Source organism: Varanus komodoensis, unplaced genomic scaffold (assembly GCF_004798865.1).
Source record: "Varanus komodoensis strain SLA01 unplaced genomic scaffold, ASM479886v1 scaffold41, whole genome shotgun sequence".
In the NCBI taxonomy this organism is placed as follows: Eukaryota; Metazoa; Chordata; class Lepidosauria; order Squamata; family Varanidae; genus Varanus; species Varanus komodoensis.
In genome coordinates, this window is record NW_025335954.1 from 5,658,937 (window position 1) to 5,679,925 (window position 20,989).

Sequence of the window (20,989 nt, forward strand, 5' to 3'; positions counted from 1 at the left end):
TGCTAACAGATCTTCCTAATAGGCATGGTATAATTTCATAGCTGGAGAGCATAAAATGGGGAGGAAGTCCAGAAGTATTTCCAGTGTGAGATAACTTTTTCTGAAATTTTCATGCTTGATCCTGCCTGTAAAGCTATATATCAACTGAATATGTCTAGTCACCTTTGCTAAGCTGGTAAGATATGGGCTTGCAGCCAGATGGGTGAACACATGCAGAAGCAGAGCAGGGGCTTGGACTCGATGACCTGATAGCCCCTTCCAACTGTTCTGTTCTGTTCCCACCTTTGAACTTTAGTAGTGCCTTTTGTGTATTTATTTTATTTATTTAAAATACATTAGGCTACCCTTCAGTAAATCTGTCAAGAATCTAGTTTTAGATCCAGGATCTGCTTTCCACAAAAAGAAAGTATGGTCTTCAGGAGGAAAGGCTCTATTCATGGAAAGTTCCTCATCAAATGTTTGTAGCTCCTGATGCACACACACTTACAAAACTTGCCCCATTCAGCAGGCTCTCCTGGTTTGTGCTACCACTACAGCCCTCCATGAGTTATTTAGGCCATGAGGCACCATGGTGCCAAATTACCCATTCAAGTTCCACCCCAGATGGAGGAGAAGTGGCTTAAGCAATTCTCACTTAACCCATGGTATGTTGTAGTGTTCTTGAGGGTCTTAGTCCCTAGGCACTACTGAAAAGGGTACTATAGATGAGAGTGGCATTGGAGGTCCATTGAGGATAAAACAAGATCCTAGATGCAGCCTTTCAGTGAGGTGTTCTACCTCACCACCTCTCTCTGTCCCTCAGGTTACACAGAAGTGACAAAGACTGACGAAAGTAGGAACTCCTCATACTCCTCCACATTTTAAATCTGCCATGGCCCACCATGCATATATGCCTATTCTGCTCTCCAAAGTAGACAGAAGTATGTGAAAACTATACATACTTAGTCAGATAGTGACATAACCATTGCTGTGTAGCAGGACAACCAGTACTGGGCTCAGAGCTGTTTCTAAAAGAAAAAGAGAATGATGAAAAAGCACCAACCTGCTTGCTGTGGAGAGCTTTTATGCCCCTCCCTCCTTCCCTCCCTCCTTCAATTATGCTGCAGTAGAAACTGTCTGTTCTTTAGCATATTTAGTGTCACTTTAAGTCTTGCCCTGTCTTCTAGATCAGTTTAAGTCACTCTAGCCTCAGCTGATCCAAGATAAGGTTTGCAGAACTTAAAATAACATACTTTGGTTTTCTCTCTGTTCCAGAAACACACTGGCAAATGGGGAAAGACAATCATTGAATACAGATCTCAGAAGACTTCACGGCTGCCCATCATTGACATTGCACCTATGGACATTGGTGGACCTGATCAAGAATTTGGTGTTGACATTGGCCCAGTGTGCTTTTTGTAAAAAGTTAAAATATTTTTTTAAAAAAAACCAGTTCAGTATAATACCAAAACAAACCAAGGACCCAAGTACTTCCCAATCATTTGTAGGACTTTCTGCACTGAACAGTTGAACCAAACTCTCTCCCCTTCTCAAAATTCTACCAGCCTTTATGCTTACATTCTGGACTCTGTCAGTTTCTAAGGCCGCCATCACTTGGGCAAACCACGAAGCAAGTAAAGGAGAAAAGGAACAACAATGGTATTATTTATTTATTGTCTTCCTGTAAGGCCTTTCTTGGGTCAGGTGGAGGTAGGAAGCTAAGTCGCATGCATGAAGGGGCCTCCCCTCGAAGATGCTACTGTCCCAAATACAGGTTGTAGCCAAGTCTTCCCCCCACCCCGACCCCACCCTGACCCCACCCTGGGTGTGTATCCCAAGCAAGATTACTGTGTATAATACTAAAGATGGTGCTATTATTGTAAAACAAGTCTGTATTTTTTAACATCAATTGATATAAAAACCTTCGTTGGAAAGTACAAGTTGATCTGATCCTTGTTATTATTTTGCTTCTGTCCACCATGTTGAATTCTACCAAGCCCTGCCCCATCTCCTCTCTTTTTCTCTTCTATTTCCCCCACCCCTCCTCCTCTCCTGCTCTCTAAAAATGAAGGAAGGCATAGGGTCAATTCTCAAACTTCCCTGGTTTTAAAGCTACCTCACACTAAAAAGCAAAGGCAAAAAATGGCTAGCTCTTGTATGTGATCACGCTGCCAGAGCTGAGGGGCAGGTTGGGGGAATTACTGCCACCCTCCCGCTCCTACAGACACAGTGGTGCTAAGATGCTTCTCCCGTCTTCACTTCCCTTAGCTGAGAGTTAGACTGGGTTGAGAGCCAATGTTTCCTCATATGCATGTCTGAAGTTTGATTGCCATTTCATTAAAAAACAAAACAAAGCGGATGAAGCAGGACCTTTCAATAGACCAGATTGGCTGATGGTAAGCATAAATAAGCTGAGTTACACAGAGCTCTCTTGGTCTAATAAAAGGTAATGTGCGATTTATTTCTGGGAGCAATGCAGGAATTAATACCTTTCTCTAAAGCTGAGCAGGTGGATTAAGCAAACACATGGCCATGTTTTTGTCATAATATTTGTTCACACTATCTCCCCCCTCTTTTGTTCATGTTCCTTTCAAAATCTGTAAATCAAGAAGAGGGATTGGGGGTAGAGCTTTTGACGTGCAGGGTGAGGTTGTTGTTTTCTTTGAAAATTGAAAAAATGCCTTATTTTTAATATGTAATATACTTTTGTAAACAGTCAAGCCCATGACATCACATGCCCCTTTTCTCAGTATGCGGTCCTGGCCCCTCCCCAATATCTGCCATTTTCTTATTTCTGCTTCCCCACACCTACCCCCCTCACCCTTGCACGCAAGGTAGAATGCTTTTCCTATTCCAAATAAAAACATCTTTGTTGAATTTGCTTTGTGTGTGTTAATTTTCACACTATAATGTAACCTTTGTTAAATGATGTTTTGCCTTCCCTGGGACAACATTTTCAAGAAGAAATGATAATTCCAGAAATAAAAAATGAGGAAAATGAGTGGTTCTTATTTGGTGATTGTGAAACACAAGAATTCTTCTTCCAAACAAGTGAGAGCACCTTAACATTGGAGGCAGTTTTCTTTTACTCTATCAACAATAACCAAAATAGAATAAATGTAAGTTTTCCAAATGGGTAAAGACTGGGGATCAACTGCAAATAATTTATTCTGCCCAGAAAAGGGTGCCACTTGTGCAACAGGATTTGCATTCCCTGTAGCCCCATGTGCACCTCCAAATCTACTCTCTGCTCCTTGAGAGCAGAGTCTGAAGGAACAGGGTGGAGAAAACACTGACATCCCATTCAGTCAGTGGCTCTCTTGCTTGGCAGGATTGTAACTGGAAGCGAAGCACTGTAAGTTCCTCTGATTTCAGTGGGAGAGATTTTAAGCACATACTTCAAATCTATCATTAATAGCATAGATATGAAAAATGCTTCAGTTTGAATGGATAGCACCCTAACTTTAAAACTGCAATCCTACATAACAAGTAATTGCGGGCTAAGTTCCATTTAATTTGGTGGCTCTTCATTCTAAATAGACAGGCATGATTTGCATGCTGCATTCTTGCAAATAAGTCCCTAAAGTTAGTGGCCTCCAGCACTTATTTCTAATCCCAAACCACACATTTAGGCTGTAATCCTATACAAGCCTACTTCCCCACTAAACTAAGTGGAACTTATTTCTGAGCAGCTAAATATTGGTGCAAAATTAAAGCTTAAATTGAAGAAAGTAAGGAAAAGCACTAGGCCATTCAGGTATGACCTAAATCATATCCCTGATGAATATACAGTTGAGGTGACAAATAGATTTAAGGAATTAGATCTGATAGAGTGCCTGAAGAACTATGGACGGAGGTTCGCAACATTGTACAAGAGGTAGCAACTAAAACCATCCCAAAGAAAAAGAAATGCAAGAAAGCAAAATGGCTGTCTGCGGAAGCTTTACAAATAGCTGAGGAAAGAAGGGAAGCGAAAGGCAAGGGAGAAAGAGAAAGACACACCCAACTGAATGCAGAACTTCAGAGAATAGCTAGAAGAGATAAGAATGTGTTCTTAAATGAACAGTAAAAAGAAATAGAAGAAAACAGTAGAATAGGGAGGACCAGAGATCTCTTCACAAAAATTGGAGATATGAAGGGAAAATCTCATGCAAAGATGGGCATGATAAAGGACCAAAATGGCAGGGACCTAACAGAGGCAGAAGAGATTAAGAAGAGATGGCAAGATTACACAGAGGAACTATACAAGAAAGAGCTTAACGTCCCTGATAACCACGATGGGGTGGTCACTGACCTCGAGCCAAACATCCTGGAATGTGAAGTAAATTGGGCCTTACGAAGTCTGAGCAATAACAAAGCTAGTGGAGGTGACAGTATTCCAGCTGAGCTATTAAAAATCTTAAAAGACGATGCAGTAAAAGTGCTACACTCAATATGCCAGCAAATTTGGAAAACTCAGCAGTGGCCACAGGATTGGAAAAGGTCAGTTTACATTCCCATCCCAAAGAAGGGCAATGCCAAAGAATGTTCAAACTACTGCACCATTGCACTCATTTCACATGCTAGCAAAGTGATACCCAAAATCCTACAAGCTAGGCTCCAGCAGTATGTGGACCAAGAACTACCAGAAGTACAGGCAGGATTTTGAAGAGGGAGAGGAACTAGAGATCAAATTGCCAACATACTCTGGATCATGGAGAAAGCTAGGGAGTTCCAGAAAAACGTCTACTTCTGCTTCATTGACTATGCTAAAGCCTTTGATTATGTGGATCACAACAAATTGTGGCAAGTTCTTAAAGAGATGGGAGTACCAGACCATCTTATTTGCCTCTTGAGAAACCTAGATGCGGGTCGAGAAGCAACAGTGAGAACTGGACACGGAACCACTGATTGGTTCAAAATTGAGAAAGGAGTTCAGCAAGGCTGTATACTGTTGCCCTGCCTATTTAACTTATATGCAGAGCACATCATGAGAAAGGTGGGACTAGATGAATCACAAGTTGGAATTAAGATTGCTGGGAGAAATATCAACCACCTCAGATATGCAAATGATACCACTTTAATGGCAGAAAGTGAAGAGGAACTAAAGAACCTTTTGATGCAGGTGAAGGAGGAGAGCGCAAAAGTTGGCTTGAAACTCAACGTTAAGAAAACTAAGATTATGGCATCCGGTCCTCTCACTTCCTGCCAAATAGATGGGGAAGAAATGGAGGTAGTGACAGATTTTATTTTCCTGGGCTCCAAGATCACCACAGACGGGGACTGCAGCCAAGAAATTAAAAGACGCTTGCTCCTGGGGAGGAAAGCTATGGCAAATCTAGACAGCATACTAAAAAGCAGAGACATCACCCTGCCAACGAAAGTGTGTATAGTCAAGGCTATGGTTTTCCCAGTTGCAATGTATGGCTGTGAAAGCTGGACCATAAGAAAGGCTGAGCGCCAAAGGATTGAAGCCTTTGAATTGTGGTGCTGGAGGAGACTCCTGCGAGTCCCTTGGACTGCAAGGTGATCAAACCGGTCAGTCCTAGAGAAGATCAACCCTGATTGCTCTTTAGAAGGCCAGATCCTGAAGATGAAACTCAATACTTTGGCTACCTAATGAAAAGAAAGGACTCCCTGGAGAAGAGCCTAATGCTGGGAACAAAAGATGGCAAAAGAAGAAGGGGATGGCAGAGGATGAGGTGGCTGGATGGAGTCGCTGAAGCAGTTGGTGTGAGCTTGAGTGGACTCCGGGGGATGGTGGAGGACAGGGAGGTCTGGAGGAATGTTGTCCATGGGATCGTGATGGGTTGGACACGACTTTGTGACTAACAACAACAACAAAACATTAGGATTGTAATGTTTGGCATTAAAAATAGAGAGGAAAAGTAAAAGACCAGAGTAAAAAGTAAAATTTCCTGCATAGTTACCTAGAGGAGATTCCTACTTGCCACAGGCAAGTACCAGTCAGTTGGTATCCATCTTTTGCCTAAGACCAAGCCAGTTCACAGGAAGTCACCTAACACCTATGAAAGCATAGGCAACCATATTTTAAGGCCAGGTAAGGGAGGGCATTGCTGTTACATAAAACATTAAATTATCTCACTGTATAAACGACCTTTGGGCCATCTAGCTAGCCCAGTATGCTCCAAATGGAAGAACTGAACAATGGTGTACAGCAGTCTTCCCAAACCTGGTAACTTCCAGATGTTCCAGATCGACTTTTGGGAAAATAGCCCATGTTCAGAAAATAAAGCCCACAAATCCAAAAATTATTTATTTATTTGTTTTACTTATTTATTTATATCCTGCCTTTTTCCTCAAAGGGCTCAAGGCAGCTTACATCATTCTCCTCCTCCATCTTATCCCCACAACATCCCTGTGAGGTAGGTTGGGCTGAGAGTCTGTGACTGGCCCAAAGTCACCCAGTTGGCTCCATGGCCGAGTGGGGACTAGAACCCAGGTCGTCTGAGTCCCAGTCCCATGCTCTTAGCCACTACACCACACTGGAGGACATTAGGTTGAGGAAGGCTGATTTATAGGATTGGCATAAGATTTCTGAAATAAAACTCAGCTTTTAAATCTTTTCAATAAAACCTGTTAGCAGAGGTTTTTCTAAAATCAGCACTGGAGCTAGCACCTTAGGAAAAGCCATGCCCTTTGAGTTCATTTATTTGTGCACTGAATTAAAAAGCTAAAATGTGTCTCTGTGCAGCTGTATAATAAAACAAACTTTTTCTTCACAAATTCAACCTTCATGAAAAAATACTTTTCCTAAATATTTAAACTTATCCAGTTACAGAGAAAATGAAATAGTCAACACATACTGATCACTTCTACAGTTGTTTGGCAGATCAAAGAATTACTGACCTTTTCATGATACCTACTGCTGACTGTGGGAAAACACACTGTCCAATCCAGTTGAAAAACCCTGTGTGTGCTTTGATCAACGTGCACAACACATGCTTCACCGGGAGACCCCTTCAGCAGCAGTGTCAGCTCTGCATACAAGGATAAAGAAGCATGTGCTGGCAGAACAGCTGCACTGTCACCCCACTGAAGTGAATGGCAAAAGGTATCATGAATGCATCAGATTCCCCCAAAGCCTGTAAGACATTCAGGCAAATGGGCACTATGAAAAGATAGCCAAGCATGGCTCAGCTCTGGCATTTCAGTCTTAGAAGGATCTCAGGTCTCGGCTAGGGAAGTCCTCAGCCAGCGTCAACAGAGAGCCACTGACAGATTAGAAATAATGGGACTTGGAACCAGAAAGCCCCTTTATTTTGCCTTTTTATAGGAAAATCTACAGTTTGAAACACTGCCATGTATTTCCCATTCATGTCAATGGGACCTAAGCATACTTGTTGCAAGCCTGCACCAAACAATAGGCTGGTTCCAGATTCAGCCACACTGAAAACAGACCTACTAAAATCAGTGGAACTTATTAGTCATGACTAAGTCCCACTAATTGCAATGCATCTAATCTAAGCTCAACTAAGTCTAGATTCAATCTGTAAGCATTACAAGCCAAAAATAAATCATTAACAATTTATATATTTTCTCCATCACACCATTCTTAACACCCACCTAATAGCCAGAAAACTCCTCAAAGTTACTAGAACAAAACCCCTCATCCACATCTCACTTTAACACCATCCTGCATAGCCTAGGACAGTGGTGGCGAGCCTATGGCACGTGTGCCACAGTGGGCACGCAGAGCCCTCTCTGTCAGCATGCAAGCCAAGTTGCCCCAGCAGCCGAGCATCGGATAATGGCACACATAGGGGCCATGCGCATGCTCAGAAAGGAGTAGTGACCCCAGGCAATGATGTCACGAGCCACAACTCATTAGCCGCGACTCGTCCGAGCTTTCACATGGCCAGTCAGTCCACTGCCAAGGATTGGACTGGCTGTGAGCTGTTTTTCCTAAACTAAAACCTCAGTATTCAGGTCTTATTGCAGTGTTGGCACTTTGCGATAAATAAGTGAGCTTTGAGTTGCAGTTTGGGCACTTGGTCTCTAAAAGGTTTGCCATCACTGGCCTAGGAGCTCTCATACATCATTCAATATTTATACTCTTCACTGTGCTAACAGAAAAGATGCCTGAGATACAATCTCCTATCTCAAGTTACCTTACAAATTCCAAAACATATCACAAGAACAGCAGCAAGATGTGTGCACAGATTGTTGTGCCCGTAAGATGAGCAAGACCTATCATACAAGCACCTGCCTTATGCCGACACATGCAGAAGCCAGAGTTGTAAGCCATGTGTGCTAGCTGGGAGCAATAGGAATTCCAGTCTGACACACGTGAAGGACACCAGGTTGGGGAAGGTCTTTGCACCATGCCAAACAGCAAGGGCACTGAGATGTTACTCTGGCCCGATCCCACTGTTGCAAAAAGTGTGGGTTGTTCAGCTTTTTTAAAAAACAAAAATGGTATTCAGGGTAATGTAATTGAACCTAACCTTGATGGTTCTTTTAAGAGCAGCAGAGGATGTAGCCCAGCTGCAGGGAGTGGGGGTGCTGAAGCTCATACTTGCCATACAGCACAGTTCTCTGCTGGCTGGGACACACTAAGGGTTGCAGGACGTTTTCTCTCTAAACACGTGTAGGATTGCACCCACAATATATGAACTCTCACTGTATATAAAACTGAGGTGCAATAAGCACCCAACTCACCTGGGAATTATTGACCAACTCAGATTTAAATATAAGTTGCTTCATCTCTAGAATCTTGAACCTTGACATTGCAAAACCACAACCAGGGAAATAATTTCCCCAGCACATCCAAGTGCTTAATATAGATAGCAGACACCTTTGAAACTGTTCCCTTGCACCTGGGAGTCAGCAGCAGCCTCTGCTGGGAGAGTAGGTTCCAGGGCAACTGTCATGCATACAAAGGACTCTCTCACCCTGACAGAACTACAGTTCCCAGCAGAGGCCTCCACCTGATTATTACCTGATAATCAAGAAAGGAGAGGGGAAGAAGCAGCATTTGGGCCCTGCTGCAGCTCAAATTTCTACAAAAAGGAACTCTATCTTGGTTTGTTCAGGCCAATTCTGAATTAAGCTGGGAAGGGTCACCCATCACTAGCTGTTGCTCCTGTCCCCACCCCAGTTAAAGATTAAAAGCTTAAGGGACCCATACAATGGATTCCAGAGAAACCATACAGTACACAAGGTACAAGGAGGAAAAAGGTGTCTTCTTCCGTCACCCTGTCCATCTCACATACTTTTTTGCTCCTCTAGTAGAAGTATGACCAACACAGCTTGCAGGTGGGCAACTGGTCTGCACCGCCCCCCCCCCCCCGCTCTGCTTCTTACAGCTGTAAGAGCTGGGGCCATCCTAGCACAACAGTATCCACCCAGCTGACCTGCTAGGATGCTTAATATTTTTTCTTTGGAGAAAAATGTGGGTGCCTCTGCAGTCCGCTTCTTCCTCAGCTCTACAGTCAAGGAATTTCTAGCCTAGTCACATGGCAGCAGAACCATGATCTAGGAGGCATCTACCAATAGAACCCTAGGCTGCTTCCACCCCATCACTGTGAATGGGGTTATCTCCAACCTAGGGCATCGAAAACACTTACGATGCAAGAAGCTCCCTCTTCCTTGCTGCTCACCTAATGTGCATGGCTTGAGGACTGCACATTTGCAGCAAGAACCAGGCTGGAAACGGGACTGCAGGGGAAGGATGCAGCCCCACACTAGGCTTGTGCTTAACTTTTCAGCACCCTAATTTTCTTTTAATGGCTTCTCTGCCATATGCAATGACCCTACCTAGGAAGTGAGGTCATGCACAGCCCCCAGTGCAGATGAAAATAACTTGTCCAAGACTGTGGCCTGTTCAGCCCTTGTTTTTCTGTGGAGTTGGCTCCTTGCTGAGAAGCATCCTGAGGACCAAGGGCCCAGTGGCACTAAGGCACCGATACATTAGATGGCAAGTCTCACTGAGCAGTGGCTGGGCTGGTTTGTTCTAGAGTCGTGTGTCCCACACCTGCCCTTACATCTTCTTATCAGTCTCCGAGGCGCTGCTGTTGGTCCTCTCTGGGAGGTCCCCCCGAGGCTGAGGCTGGAGGCGAGCAGCATTCTCAGGCAGGGGTGGGTGGTAGCGGTAGCGGTAGCCATAGCCACGGAGGTGGTAGGTCAGGTACTCCAGGGTATACATCAGCTCTGAGTTCACATAGTGGAAGGAGACAGCCAGGTCAGAGCAGCACTGAGGGCCCTACGGAGCACAGAAAGGTCACATTTAATGGGCAAAGTTACAGCATGGATTTTACTAGATACTTTGCTGGGTAAATGTTTTCAATGTGCAATAGAAAACAAAAGATACATTCTCTTATGCCAAGAAAAAATGTTACATTACTGCCCTACACCTTTTGTAAATGTAAATTTCCTTCTTCAGGGGCTACAAAAATGCAAACCTACAACATTCTGATTATTTGATATAACTCTAAAGTACCATATTACATCTAAAAGTAAATGCAAGCATATGACATTCTGATTATTTGGGTTACTATACAGCATAAGAAAGCATCTAAAAACAAGAAAAAAGTCTACATTTATATGAATTCTACAGCTAGTTTCTCCCTTGACAACATAGTACTGAAATTGCTATGGAGGCATCCCTTAGGGACTCCTGAGATTTCAATACTGCTACTAATTTCATGGGAGTAGAGAATAGGCACAGCCCTGAATAACTGGCCGGGGCAGAGCAGCAAGAATGGAAATCCCTTGTTTTGGAAGGGTACTTCTCAAAGCACCCACCACAGCTGCTTCGAGAAGTACACACTGTTGAAGACCACAGAATAAGAAAGAATTACCATGGAGGATTAACCAATGATCCATATAGCCACAGTAATGTTCACACGGCATTTTATCTGTGGCAGATAACTACAATATCTATCCCTTGTCAGTACTTTAGATCTAGTTGGAAATACAATTGCTGAAATGTGTTTGCCTATTATACTGATCAGCCAGTGTGTGAGAGAGATTTTGCTGCTGAAACCTTCCATGCAGCGAGCCATCATGATATCTGGTTGTAATGAGTGTCACCTGCTTATTATGTGTTATGCAAAACAGAACATCCTATTAGCACAAGCCTGCTTCCCAATCCACTGTGCTAAGAAAGATCCAAATAATTAGATCTGGGGGTTATTTTTCCTCTTTGCAAAGCACAAGAACATTCCCTGCTCAAAATCCCAAATGCAACCAGGGACCCAGCTCTTGGGGAATTTTCCTAATTCCCTAGACTTACATTCATGCACAAAAAGTGAACTTGCACATATGTGCACTTCCAAAAATGAACATATACTTTTCAGAGGTGTGCATACAAAGAAATTCCTTCCCTTAATCTGCATTTTCATGCTTCAGCCTATGGTAGATGTGCAGTTTTGGTGAGGGAAAGCACATTAAACAGAGCGTTTTTTCAATTGGGAAAAACAAAAAACACTTTCCCCAATTTAAAAAGAACAAGAAAAATATGCTAATGTCTGGAAAAGAGCTTCACAGAAGAATTCAGAGAACTTCAATGAACTTAAAAACTGCCCAGTCGCCACCCTTATTTAGAGGCCTCACTTCCTTTCTCATTTGGGTAGCAGGACACTCAGGCGGGAAGGGGTGGAGTTCTGCTCCATGAATCTCTATGGCAGGAGCCCTGTTTCCATGGTGCTGGTTGCCGTTCAAATGATTGTGCGCAGATGGCCATTTCCTGTTTCTGTCAAAGCACCCTGGGAAACTTTGGCCAATCCACTTCAGTGGGTAACTCTCAGATTTTATATAGGGTGAGTGAATAATTCTCCTTTTTGCTTTTCTTCATGGTATGGTTTTATATTTTAAACATGTCCAGGCAAAGATTTATGCTTTAAAGGTTTATGCTTTAAATGGGGTGGGCAACTTGTGGCCCTCCAGAAGATTTGAGCTACAACCACCATCAGCCCAAGTCATTTAGTGTAAAGGATGGTGAGAGATCATGAGAAGTGTAGGCCAAAACATCTGGAGGGCCACAAATATCTGGAAGGAACTCTACAATTGATGGATACAACCTGTTTAAGAAAAAGAGAAAGGACAAAAAAGGAGGTGGAGTCCCACTATATGTAAGAGACACAAATACCTGCACGGAAATACAAGAAGAGGAACTTATTAGCCCCATCAAAAGCATCTGGCTTAATTTAAAGCATAAAATAAGAAAAACATGGTTATTGGCATCTATAAAAAGCTGAAAGTGAGAGTCAGCAGACAAATTGACAGACAAATGGTCAAAGAATACCTAGATGGAATAAACACGTTCAAATCTCCAGGCCTTGATGAGCTCCATCCCAGAGTCATAAAAGAGCTAGTGGAGAAACGCTCAGAACCACTGGCTATTATCTTCAATAAATCTTGGAAAATAGGAGAAGTGCCAGATGACTGGCAAAGGGCTAACATTGTCCCTATCTTCAAAAAGGAAAAAGGAGATGAACCTGGGAACTATAGACCAGTTAGTCTGACATCAATCCTTGGAAAAATTCTGGAGCAAATTATTAAAAAATCTTGAAGAAAATGCAGTGATTAATAGAAGCCAACATGGATTTATCAAACTTTTGCCTCTGTGTTCTCCCCAAAGCAGGATGGGGGAGATCCGCATAGGAGATTAGATGAGGCCAGGGACTTAGGGGCACAGATTAGAGTCACCCCCCTTGAAGTCGAGGGGCTCCTCAGGGCATTGGACATTACAAAGGTGCCAGGCCCTGACAGGTTACGCCCAAGAGTACTTAGAGAGTTGGCAGGGGTTCTCTCATGCCCGCTGGCCTCCATTATTGAGACCTCGTGGAGAATGGGTGAAGTTCCAGAGGACTGGAGGGTGGAATCAGTGGTCCCAATTTTCAAAAAGGGTAGTAGAAGGGACATGGGGAATTACAGACCTGTTAGCCTTACGTCCATTGTAGGAAAAACAACAGAAAGGTTCATAATAGAGATCTAGTGATGCTATGAAGATAGGGAAGGGAGGCTGACAGTCACACAACACGGCTTCCGCAAAAACAGGTCCTGCCAGACGAACCTTGTGGAATTCTACGACAAGGTTTCGAGATGGCTAGATGGAGGGGATGCAGTGGATGTGGTTTACCTGGATTTCAGCAAGGCCTTTGACAAAGTGCCCCATGATATCCTGGTGGAGAAACTGAGGAGTTTTGGGATACACCAAAGCACTGGCCAATGGATTAGGGCATGGTTGACTGACCGAAAGCAGAGGGTAACCATTAGTGGGGAACCATCGGGATGGTGGCCAGTGACAAGCGGGGTCCCCTAGGGCTCTTTCCTGGGGCCGATCCTGTTTAATCTTTTCATAAATGACATGGAAGAAGGGGTGAACAGTCTGCTGATCAAATTCGCAGACGACACTAAAACTGGAGCAGTGGCCACAACTGAGGAGCAGGTACTCCAGATCCAAAAGGGCGGGAGACAACAGGATGGTGTTCAATGTGGATAAGTGCAAGGTCTTGCACTTCGGACATAGGAATAGGTGTCATAAGTACAGGTTAGGGGGCAAGTGGCTGGAGAGCAGCACTTGTGAAAGGGACCTCGGGGTGCTGGTTGACTGCAGGCTAAACATGGGTCAGCAGTGTGATGTTGTGGTCAAGAGGGCGAACGCCACCCTTGGTTGCATACCCAGAAGTGTGGCTTCTAGATCGAGAGAGGTATTACTACTACTCTATATGACTCTGGTGCACCCGCAACTGGAATATTGTGTTCAGTTTTGGGCCCCTCATTACAGAAAGGATATAGCCAGGTTGGAGTCAGTGCAGTGTAGGGCCACAAGGTTGGTGGCTGGTTTGCAGGGGATGGCGTATGAGGCAGGACTGGGTCTCTTCAGCCTGGAGAAGAGAAGACTCAGAGGGGATCTGTTGGCGACATACAGGTATGTGAGGGGATGTCACATGGAGATGGGTAGAGACCTGTTCTCCCCTGCAGAGGAAGGCAGGATGCACTCCAACAGAGCAAAGCTCAGGGAGCCAAGGTTCCATTTGGATGCCAGAAAGGACTTCCTGACAGTCAGGACCCCGAGGGTCTGGAATGGGCTTCCACGGGAGGTCGTTGAGACCCCATTGGTAAGGGTGTTCAAAGATAGGCTGGACAAGCACATGGTGGGCATGTCGTGAGTGGGGCCGGCTGGAGCTGGGGGTCAGACTAGATGGTCTGGGAGACCCCTTCTGACTCACTCGGTTTCTATGTTTCTAAATCCTGTCAGTCTAAATTAATTTTTTGACTGGGTAGCCTCCCAAATGGACAAAGGGAACACTGAGGGCATGATCTACCTAAACTTTAGCAAAGCTTTTGAAATAGAGTCACATGACATTCCGATAAGCAAATTAGCAAAAACTGGACTAGATGAAAAAACTATTAGGTGGATCCAAAATTGGCAACAGTGGAACCAGCTGCCTAGAGAGGTGGTGGGCTCTCCCACACTAGAGGCATTCAGAAAGAAATTGGACAGCCATCTGAGTGGGATGGCGTAAACTGGTGTCCTGCAACAGTAGGGGGTTGGACTCTTCATGGCCCCTTCCAACTCTACTATTGTATGAAGTTGCCTACCCCTCGTTTAAAGTATAAATCTCTTCAGTGCATCCCTCCTCTGAATAGAATGGTATATTCCCAGGCCTTCAGAAATCCCCAGAAGGTAATATCATGCTCAACTTTGTACCACATTGAGAGGTACAAGGACTTACAGCCCTAAGGCAAACAGCCGAGAGCTATCTGTGACGCAATACATCCTAGAAGAGAGAAATTCTTTTGGCTCAGTTCCAAAGCAGCTCACAGCGAGCATTAGCTAAACTCCAATTAATCTAATCACTTTATCTGCTCAGGTTGCTCAATCCCAGAGCCAATTCTGAAGCCGAACACATTTCCATTAACCTGCACCCTCCCATTTCCTAATCCAAGTTTCTGCACCCTCCTCCAACTTTGGTCAGACAAAACTAACCATCAACCTCCCAAGCTGTTTTTCTCCCACGTACTCTATAGGCAAACAAGGTCCTCTTCATTCTGCCTTGTTTCTGCCCCTCTGCATAACCACTGGGAAATGCTTAATGCTATTAACTCTACCAGCTTATCCCCAGGGGCAGTACAAGTTGTTGCCATCATGGAGAAAGTGCTAACTGCTGGCAACACAGAGTGCAGAAATTTAGATGAGGATAGGAATAAAAGCAGAGTGGCCAAATGCCAAAAAGCAACCTTTTACAGTAGAGTAGAAGAGGGAATTTCATCAGGTCATGCCTGCAATGCCTTCTGAGATTCCCTCTTCAGCACAACTATGAAAGACACAGGAGCCCTGCATCCTCTTAAGCATCCTGCCACCCAACAGAGGAAGTGTGCCTCATCCACCAATCACCCACTGCATGCGTGAGGGAAATGCTCTGGCTATGGCTACAGGCAGTCACATAAACTTGGCCTCCTATCTTACTAATCCTCACTGGTGGAAATAGGACATTCTTCTCACTCCAAGTAGCATGGCTTCAGCTGAAGCTGGCACCAAGGAGAGGCATTGTTGGGTACCTGCCAAGGGTCCACACCTCAGTCAGGGCCCACTGACAATAGCTTCTTGGACTCGTTCCTCCTCTTCACCCTTGCAACTTCCTGTTGACTGACATCTAGCCCCGGCTTACTCCCTGCCTGCCAAGCCAGCCACCCATAGCAATGGTGAGAAACTGGTGGCAAGGGTAGTGAGAAGGCAGGCTCATGGAGGGAGGGGGCCTGCTGGAAGAGTCTGGCCCAAGAATCCTCACATCCCTGGGATCAGCACTGGCCTCAGCCCAGCACTACACTCAGTATACTTGGAGATGTTGTGTGCTCCTGCCGTGTGGGTGCAGGATTCCTGACCTCAGCAGTAAAGGAGGGCATTGGTTCTACTGGTTCCATCTATGCCAGAAAAGAAAGTGTGATGAATTGTCCTGTTAAAACCTGACCAACGTTCCAAATGAACAGTGAGAGCTGCAACCTATGAAGGAGCAAACTCCACGCTGATGACATGGTGCTTTGGGCTGCAGCTGCACACACACCTTTGGCTGGGAGGAAGACCCACTGGGGCCTGCCCTCACAGCAAAGGTATGGAGGAGTTCAGGCTGTTAGCCTGCTGAGGCACATCTGCTACTACCCAGAAATTTAACTTTTATAGACTTGAGAGACAGGGTCAAACAGGGCAGACTCAAGAAAGATCTTTTGCTGCCTGAGATGAAGAAGAAGATGGCACCCCCTCCCACAGTCACATTCCAGGTACATAAATCTGACAGATGAAACTTACCTCAACAGTGGTAATGGGAAGGTGTCCACTGCTGCTCCACAGGACAGCTGGCTAGCTTAGCGGGCATGGGGTAAGTTGGGTGCCACGCCCTAATTCCACATCCTGCTGCTCCTCCCCATCCCTTGGCATCTGTAGCCTAAGGCAATCGCTTCACTAATGGCAGAGATGACTCTGGCCTAGTTGAAACGTGTAGAACAACAACCCTAGCAGAGCAACAACTCCAACTAGGCCTGGGAAAGACTCCTGCCTGAAACTCAGGGAAGTCACTGCCCTCACGCCTTCAGAGGAAGCCCCACGATGGGAGGGATTTGGCACCTACCTCCACAATGGGGTAATAACAGTAGCTCCAATACCAGAACCTATTTATGAACTTCTCAGTCAGGTGAGATTCTGGCACAAATGGATGGAAAGTCTCCCTCTTCTCAGGGTCCCGGGAGTCACCAGCCTCAACTCCCATCTTCTCCATGCACTGGCCCAGTGCAAGGTCCTCCACAGAACTGGTGTGGCTGCACACCTTGGAGGCAAAGCCAGCCACAAAACGCTGCAGGGCCTCTTTGCTGAGCACATAGCCAGCACCCCCACTCATGTAGCCTTGCTTGACAAAGGGCCGGAAGCGCTTGCCAAAATAGATGGGCCTGTCAGGGGTGTAGTTGGACAGCAACCACCTCAGGTTGTCCACAATCACATATGTGTCATCATCGGCTTTGAGGAACCAGTCTGCCTGCTCAAAGTGGTGCTTATGCACGTAATGGAAAGCCCGGATAGTCTTCCAGTACAACTGGTCCCGGCCTTCTTTGGTATCCAACCCTATGGTGGGGAAGTTTTCATCTTGCACTGAGCTCATAAAAAGGACCAGGTTGCAGTGACGGGCCCAGGTGGCCTTGACATGGCGAGCCTTTGTCTCCAAGTTTTTGGGGCCAGTCATCACCCAGCACAAGATCCGCACCTTGTTGAACAGCTCATCTGCCACACTGCTATCTTTACCTGAGGAAAAGGTAGCCATTTTGAATAACAGACCTTTCCAGCCAGACAGTATGTAGTTCATATTTATCAAATACTAAACAAGCACTTAATTTACTCCTTAGCATAGCAACTGGCTTTTAGTTGATGGGGTTTAAACAACATGACAAGCCACACTCAAGGCTGAGTGTGGGCTATCACTGAACTGTGGGTTGTTGTACTGCATGAATATGTTAACTAAGAACCCACACCTCACAACCCAGCAAAAAACCATGAGTTCTCTTTGCAGGTTGTTCATGGTTAACAAACCATAGTTTATTATCATGACTTGGTCCCACAACACAATCCACGTTTCAACAGTTCACAGGCCAATGACAACCTATGTTCAGTCTATATTCAGCTCTGAGTGTAGCTTGTCATGTTGTGTGAACCCAGTCAATGACTCTGTCAGCACAAATGGGACTTGTGTGAATCATGACTACTGACTAATATAGACCCGCTTGTGTGAGTCATGACTAATGTGTCCCACTGAATTCAGTGGGATTATTTCAAGCATGACTAAATCTGGATTTGATCCATTAACTTTATTTACATTGGTCTTCAGATTCACAGGTTGTGAAATCACCTCAGACAGATCCCCAGGAATACAGCTTGTCTCAGCTGTCAAAAGAAACTAAAGGAAAGAAAAGACTTCTCTGGAGCTTCTTTGGGTGACTTTCCAGGACTGGTATCTGTTGTACTATGACAAGAGATACCTCCTGGGATATTGAACAACTGAGACCTTTAGTTGCCGTACTTAAAGAATTGTACACTATTGTTGCACAAGCCTGGCAAAATACACATACACTTGAAAGGAAAAAAAGCTTCCTAACCCCATGAGCCCCTCTAATGTGCTACTCAGGTGCTTCGAAGGGAATATTAGTGGCTGTCAAAAAGAGAATTGCAAAAGCCACTTAGCAAGTCACCTTTCAACCTCTAAAACAAAAAGATAATGTGACAAAAGGCCTCAGTGAGCCAAAAATGTCTCATGATTGTGGAAGGGAGTGGGAGACAAGACGGTCCTGCAGGAGGGTTCCTGGGGATACCCATGGGAGGACTACAGGGCCCCCTGAGACAACCCCAGGGGACCAAGGAGGAAAGAGCAGGAGCAGGTGAATGACCTGAAGGTAATTCTGATTGTCTGCTGGGTACACTATGGCTTGTTCAGGGAACAAGCAACCCACCATGGCTTACTCCCAGGCTGGGTTAGCATGATGTGCAAACATACCCACGGTGTACCACCTCACTGGTAGGACAAGCTTTTGCAGCTTCTTTCATCCTGAAGGCTGAATTCCATTTTGGAAAAGTTCTCAGGGGCTGCATTGTAGGGTCAAGTGTGGCTAAAGGCAAAAGGGATAAGGCCCAAACACCAAAAACACCAGCATATTTGAAGCTCTGACTTCCACTAATTAAGCCTAAAGAGTGTCAGAGTCTGGGGTGTGGGTGACACGTACCCAGGGACTCAGGCAACAAGAGCCAAGGCAGTACAGAGTCCAAACACAGTCCACAGTGCAATGGCAAAGACTGAGTTGTAGTCACATAACAGGCCAAGGTCAGGAACCCAGAAGCAGTTAACACGGAGTGGAGCACGGCAAGAATATAGTCGCAACAGGCAAGAGATTAATAAAGCTAAGCAAAGTTAGGCCTGGTTGAAATCTGAATGGATGACTTAAATGTGGGAACTGCCCAGAGAGCTTCAGCTATGGGTGGTACAGAAATGTAATGAATAACAACAACAATAATAACCACTAAGATGATAGAGCCTGGAGCAGAAACCTTAGGACAGGATAACCAGACAGGAAAAGCAGAGCATGGCAACAAGGCAAAGAAGAAGGCCAAGGCCAGAAACAGGAATCAGAAAACCTGTGTTGTTAAGACAGTTTCTAGACAGAAAAGCTTGCTCTTATATAATTCTTCCCTCAGGGCTCCCAGCTGGTGCTCATCAAGGGCCTGAGAACTAAAGCAGGATCTGGGACCAATCCTGCAACAATCCTGTAGTTGTTCTGGTGCTTGACCAGCAGATGGCACACGGGAGCTGCCCAGATCCTGACAGAGCCATTTCAACCTTTTAGAATGGAAGAAAAACTTCTCAACAGCCTAGAAACCAGGAAAAAACTGATGGTCAGGGAAAGGAGTGGGGTCTTCCCTGAGGGCTATATTGGGAGCCCAGTTTAGCTAGATTTGGCTCCTGAGCCTGAGCTTTTACATCCCTTCTGTTGAGAGCAACAACTAATGCATCACATGGGACTGCTGACTCCAGTCAGCAGTCCCCTCAACACATACTCTGCCAGCTGCTTTTGGAGGGCATCTCAGGTAGCTTCCTTCTCCCTCACCCAATGCTACAATCACATGGACAGAACCATAGTATGTACAAGCAGTGGGTAAAACATATGCAACCAAACTGCAAAGCTTAGGATATGCAAAAGACCCTCTTGAGGTTCTTCTCTTGCAGCCTCAGCCTGGCAACCTTGTCAGCCCAATCCTCCACTGGCAAAAGGTTAGGAATGCTGGAAGCTTGGGGCATAGGAATAGGTGTCATAAGAACAGGTTAGGGGACAAGTGGCTGGAGAGCAGCACTTGTGAAAAGGATCTCAGGGTGCTGGTTGACTGCAGGCTAAACATGAGTCAGCAGTGTGATGCGGTGGTCAAGAGGGTGAAAGCCACCCTTGGCTGCATAGCCAGAAGTGTGGCTTCTAGATCAAGAGAGGTATTATTACCACTCTATACGACTCTGGTATGCCCACAACTGGAGTATTTTGCTCAGTTTTGGGCCCTTCATTACAGAAAGGATATAGCCAGGTTAGAGTCCGTGTAGCATAGGGCCACAAGGTTGGTGGCCGGTTTGCAGGGGATGCCGTGTGAGGCAAGACTGAGGGAACTGGGTCTCTTCAGCCTGGAGAAGAGGAGACTCAGAGGGGATCCGTTGGCGACATACAGGTATGTGAGGGGATGTCACATGGAGATGGATAGAGACCTGTTCTCCCCTGCAGAGGAAGGTAGGATGCCCTCCAGCGAAGCAAAGCTCAGGGAGCCAAGGTTCCATTTGGATGCCAGGAAGGACTTCCTGACCGTTAGGACCCCGAGGGTCTGGAATGGGCTTCCACAAGAGGTCATTGAGGCCCCATCAGTGAGGGTGTTCAAAGAAAGTCTGGACATGCACATGGCCGGCATATCGTGAGCGGATCCAGCTGGAGCCGGGGGTCAGACTAGATGTCCCTGGAGGCCCCTTTGCTCTGTTTCTATGTTTCTATGTAATCTGAAACATCTGAAGGGAACCAAGCGGGGGAAGGTTGCCTGAGTGTACCTTGCCTTCCTCCCCCCTCCTTACCTGCCAGGTGTGGGTGTGTCACACTGAGGAGAGCTGATCCATTGACAATCCACTCTGGATCCCTGGCACCACGTGGCAGCTGGAAGCTAGGCCGTGAGGGCCACTCCCATGTCAGGGGGCCCACCAGGTAGAAGGCGCTGATGAAGCCAGCAATGAGGCCCAGTTGGAAAGCCAAGAAGGATCTCTTGGAACCAAAGAACCCCATGCTACCTGGCTGCCTGGGGCTGAGGAATGCAAAAGGGCAGTGGCTGCGCTTCACATGGCCTGTTGGGGAAAGAGAAAAGAGAAAGCGACTTTGAATCAGGTTGTTATTCCTGCACTCCCAGTGGCAGTCATAAAGTGCACTGCTCATGAGTGCTAGCTGCTCCCATCACCATAAACAAACAGGGAAGATGGGAACAAAAGTGCAGTGGTACCTTGGCTCACGA

General features: G+C 45.6%; 2 protein-coding genes across 2 annotated transcripts in view; one reads left to right on the forward strand and one right to left on the reverse strand.

Moving 5' to 3' along the window:
- Positions 1-1,401, forward strand: part of COL2A1 (collagen type II alpha 1 chain) — an 82,136-nt gene extending 80,735 nt beyond the window's left edge. The window contains exon 54 of the mRNA XM_044443150.1: positions 1,255-1,401. Within this exon, the coding sequence (XP_044299085.1) occupies positions 1,255-1,401 (147 nt within the window). The remainder of the gene's footprint in view (positions 1-1,254) is intronic.
- Positions 1,402-9,961: 8,560 nt separating this feature from the next.
- Positions 9,962-20,766, reverse strand: LOC123029802 (glycoprotein-N-acetylgalactosamine 3-beta-galactosyltransferase 1-A-like). Its single transcript, XM_044443123.1, has 3 exons — positions 20,562-20,766; positions 16,554-17,218; positions 9,962-10,183 (listed from the first exon to the last, which is right to left on the reverse strand). Exons 1-3 carry the CDS (start codon positions 20,764-20,766, stop codon positions 9,962-9,964), a joined length of 1,092 nt encoding a protein of 363 aa, XP_044299058.1.
- Positions 20,767-20,989: the final 223 nt, after the last annotated feature.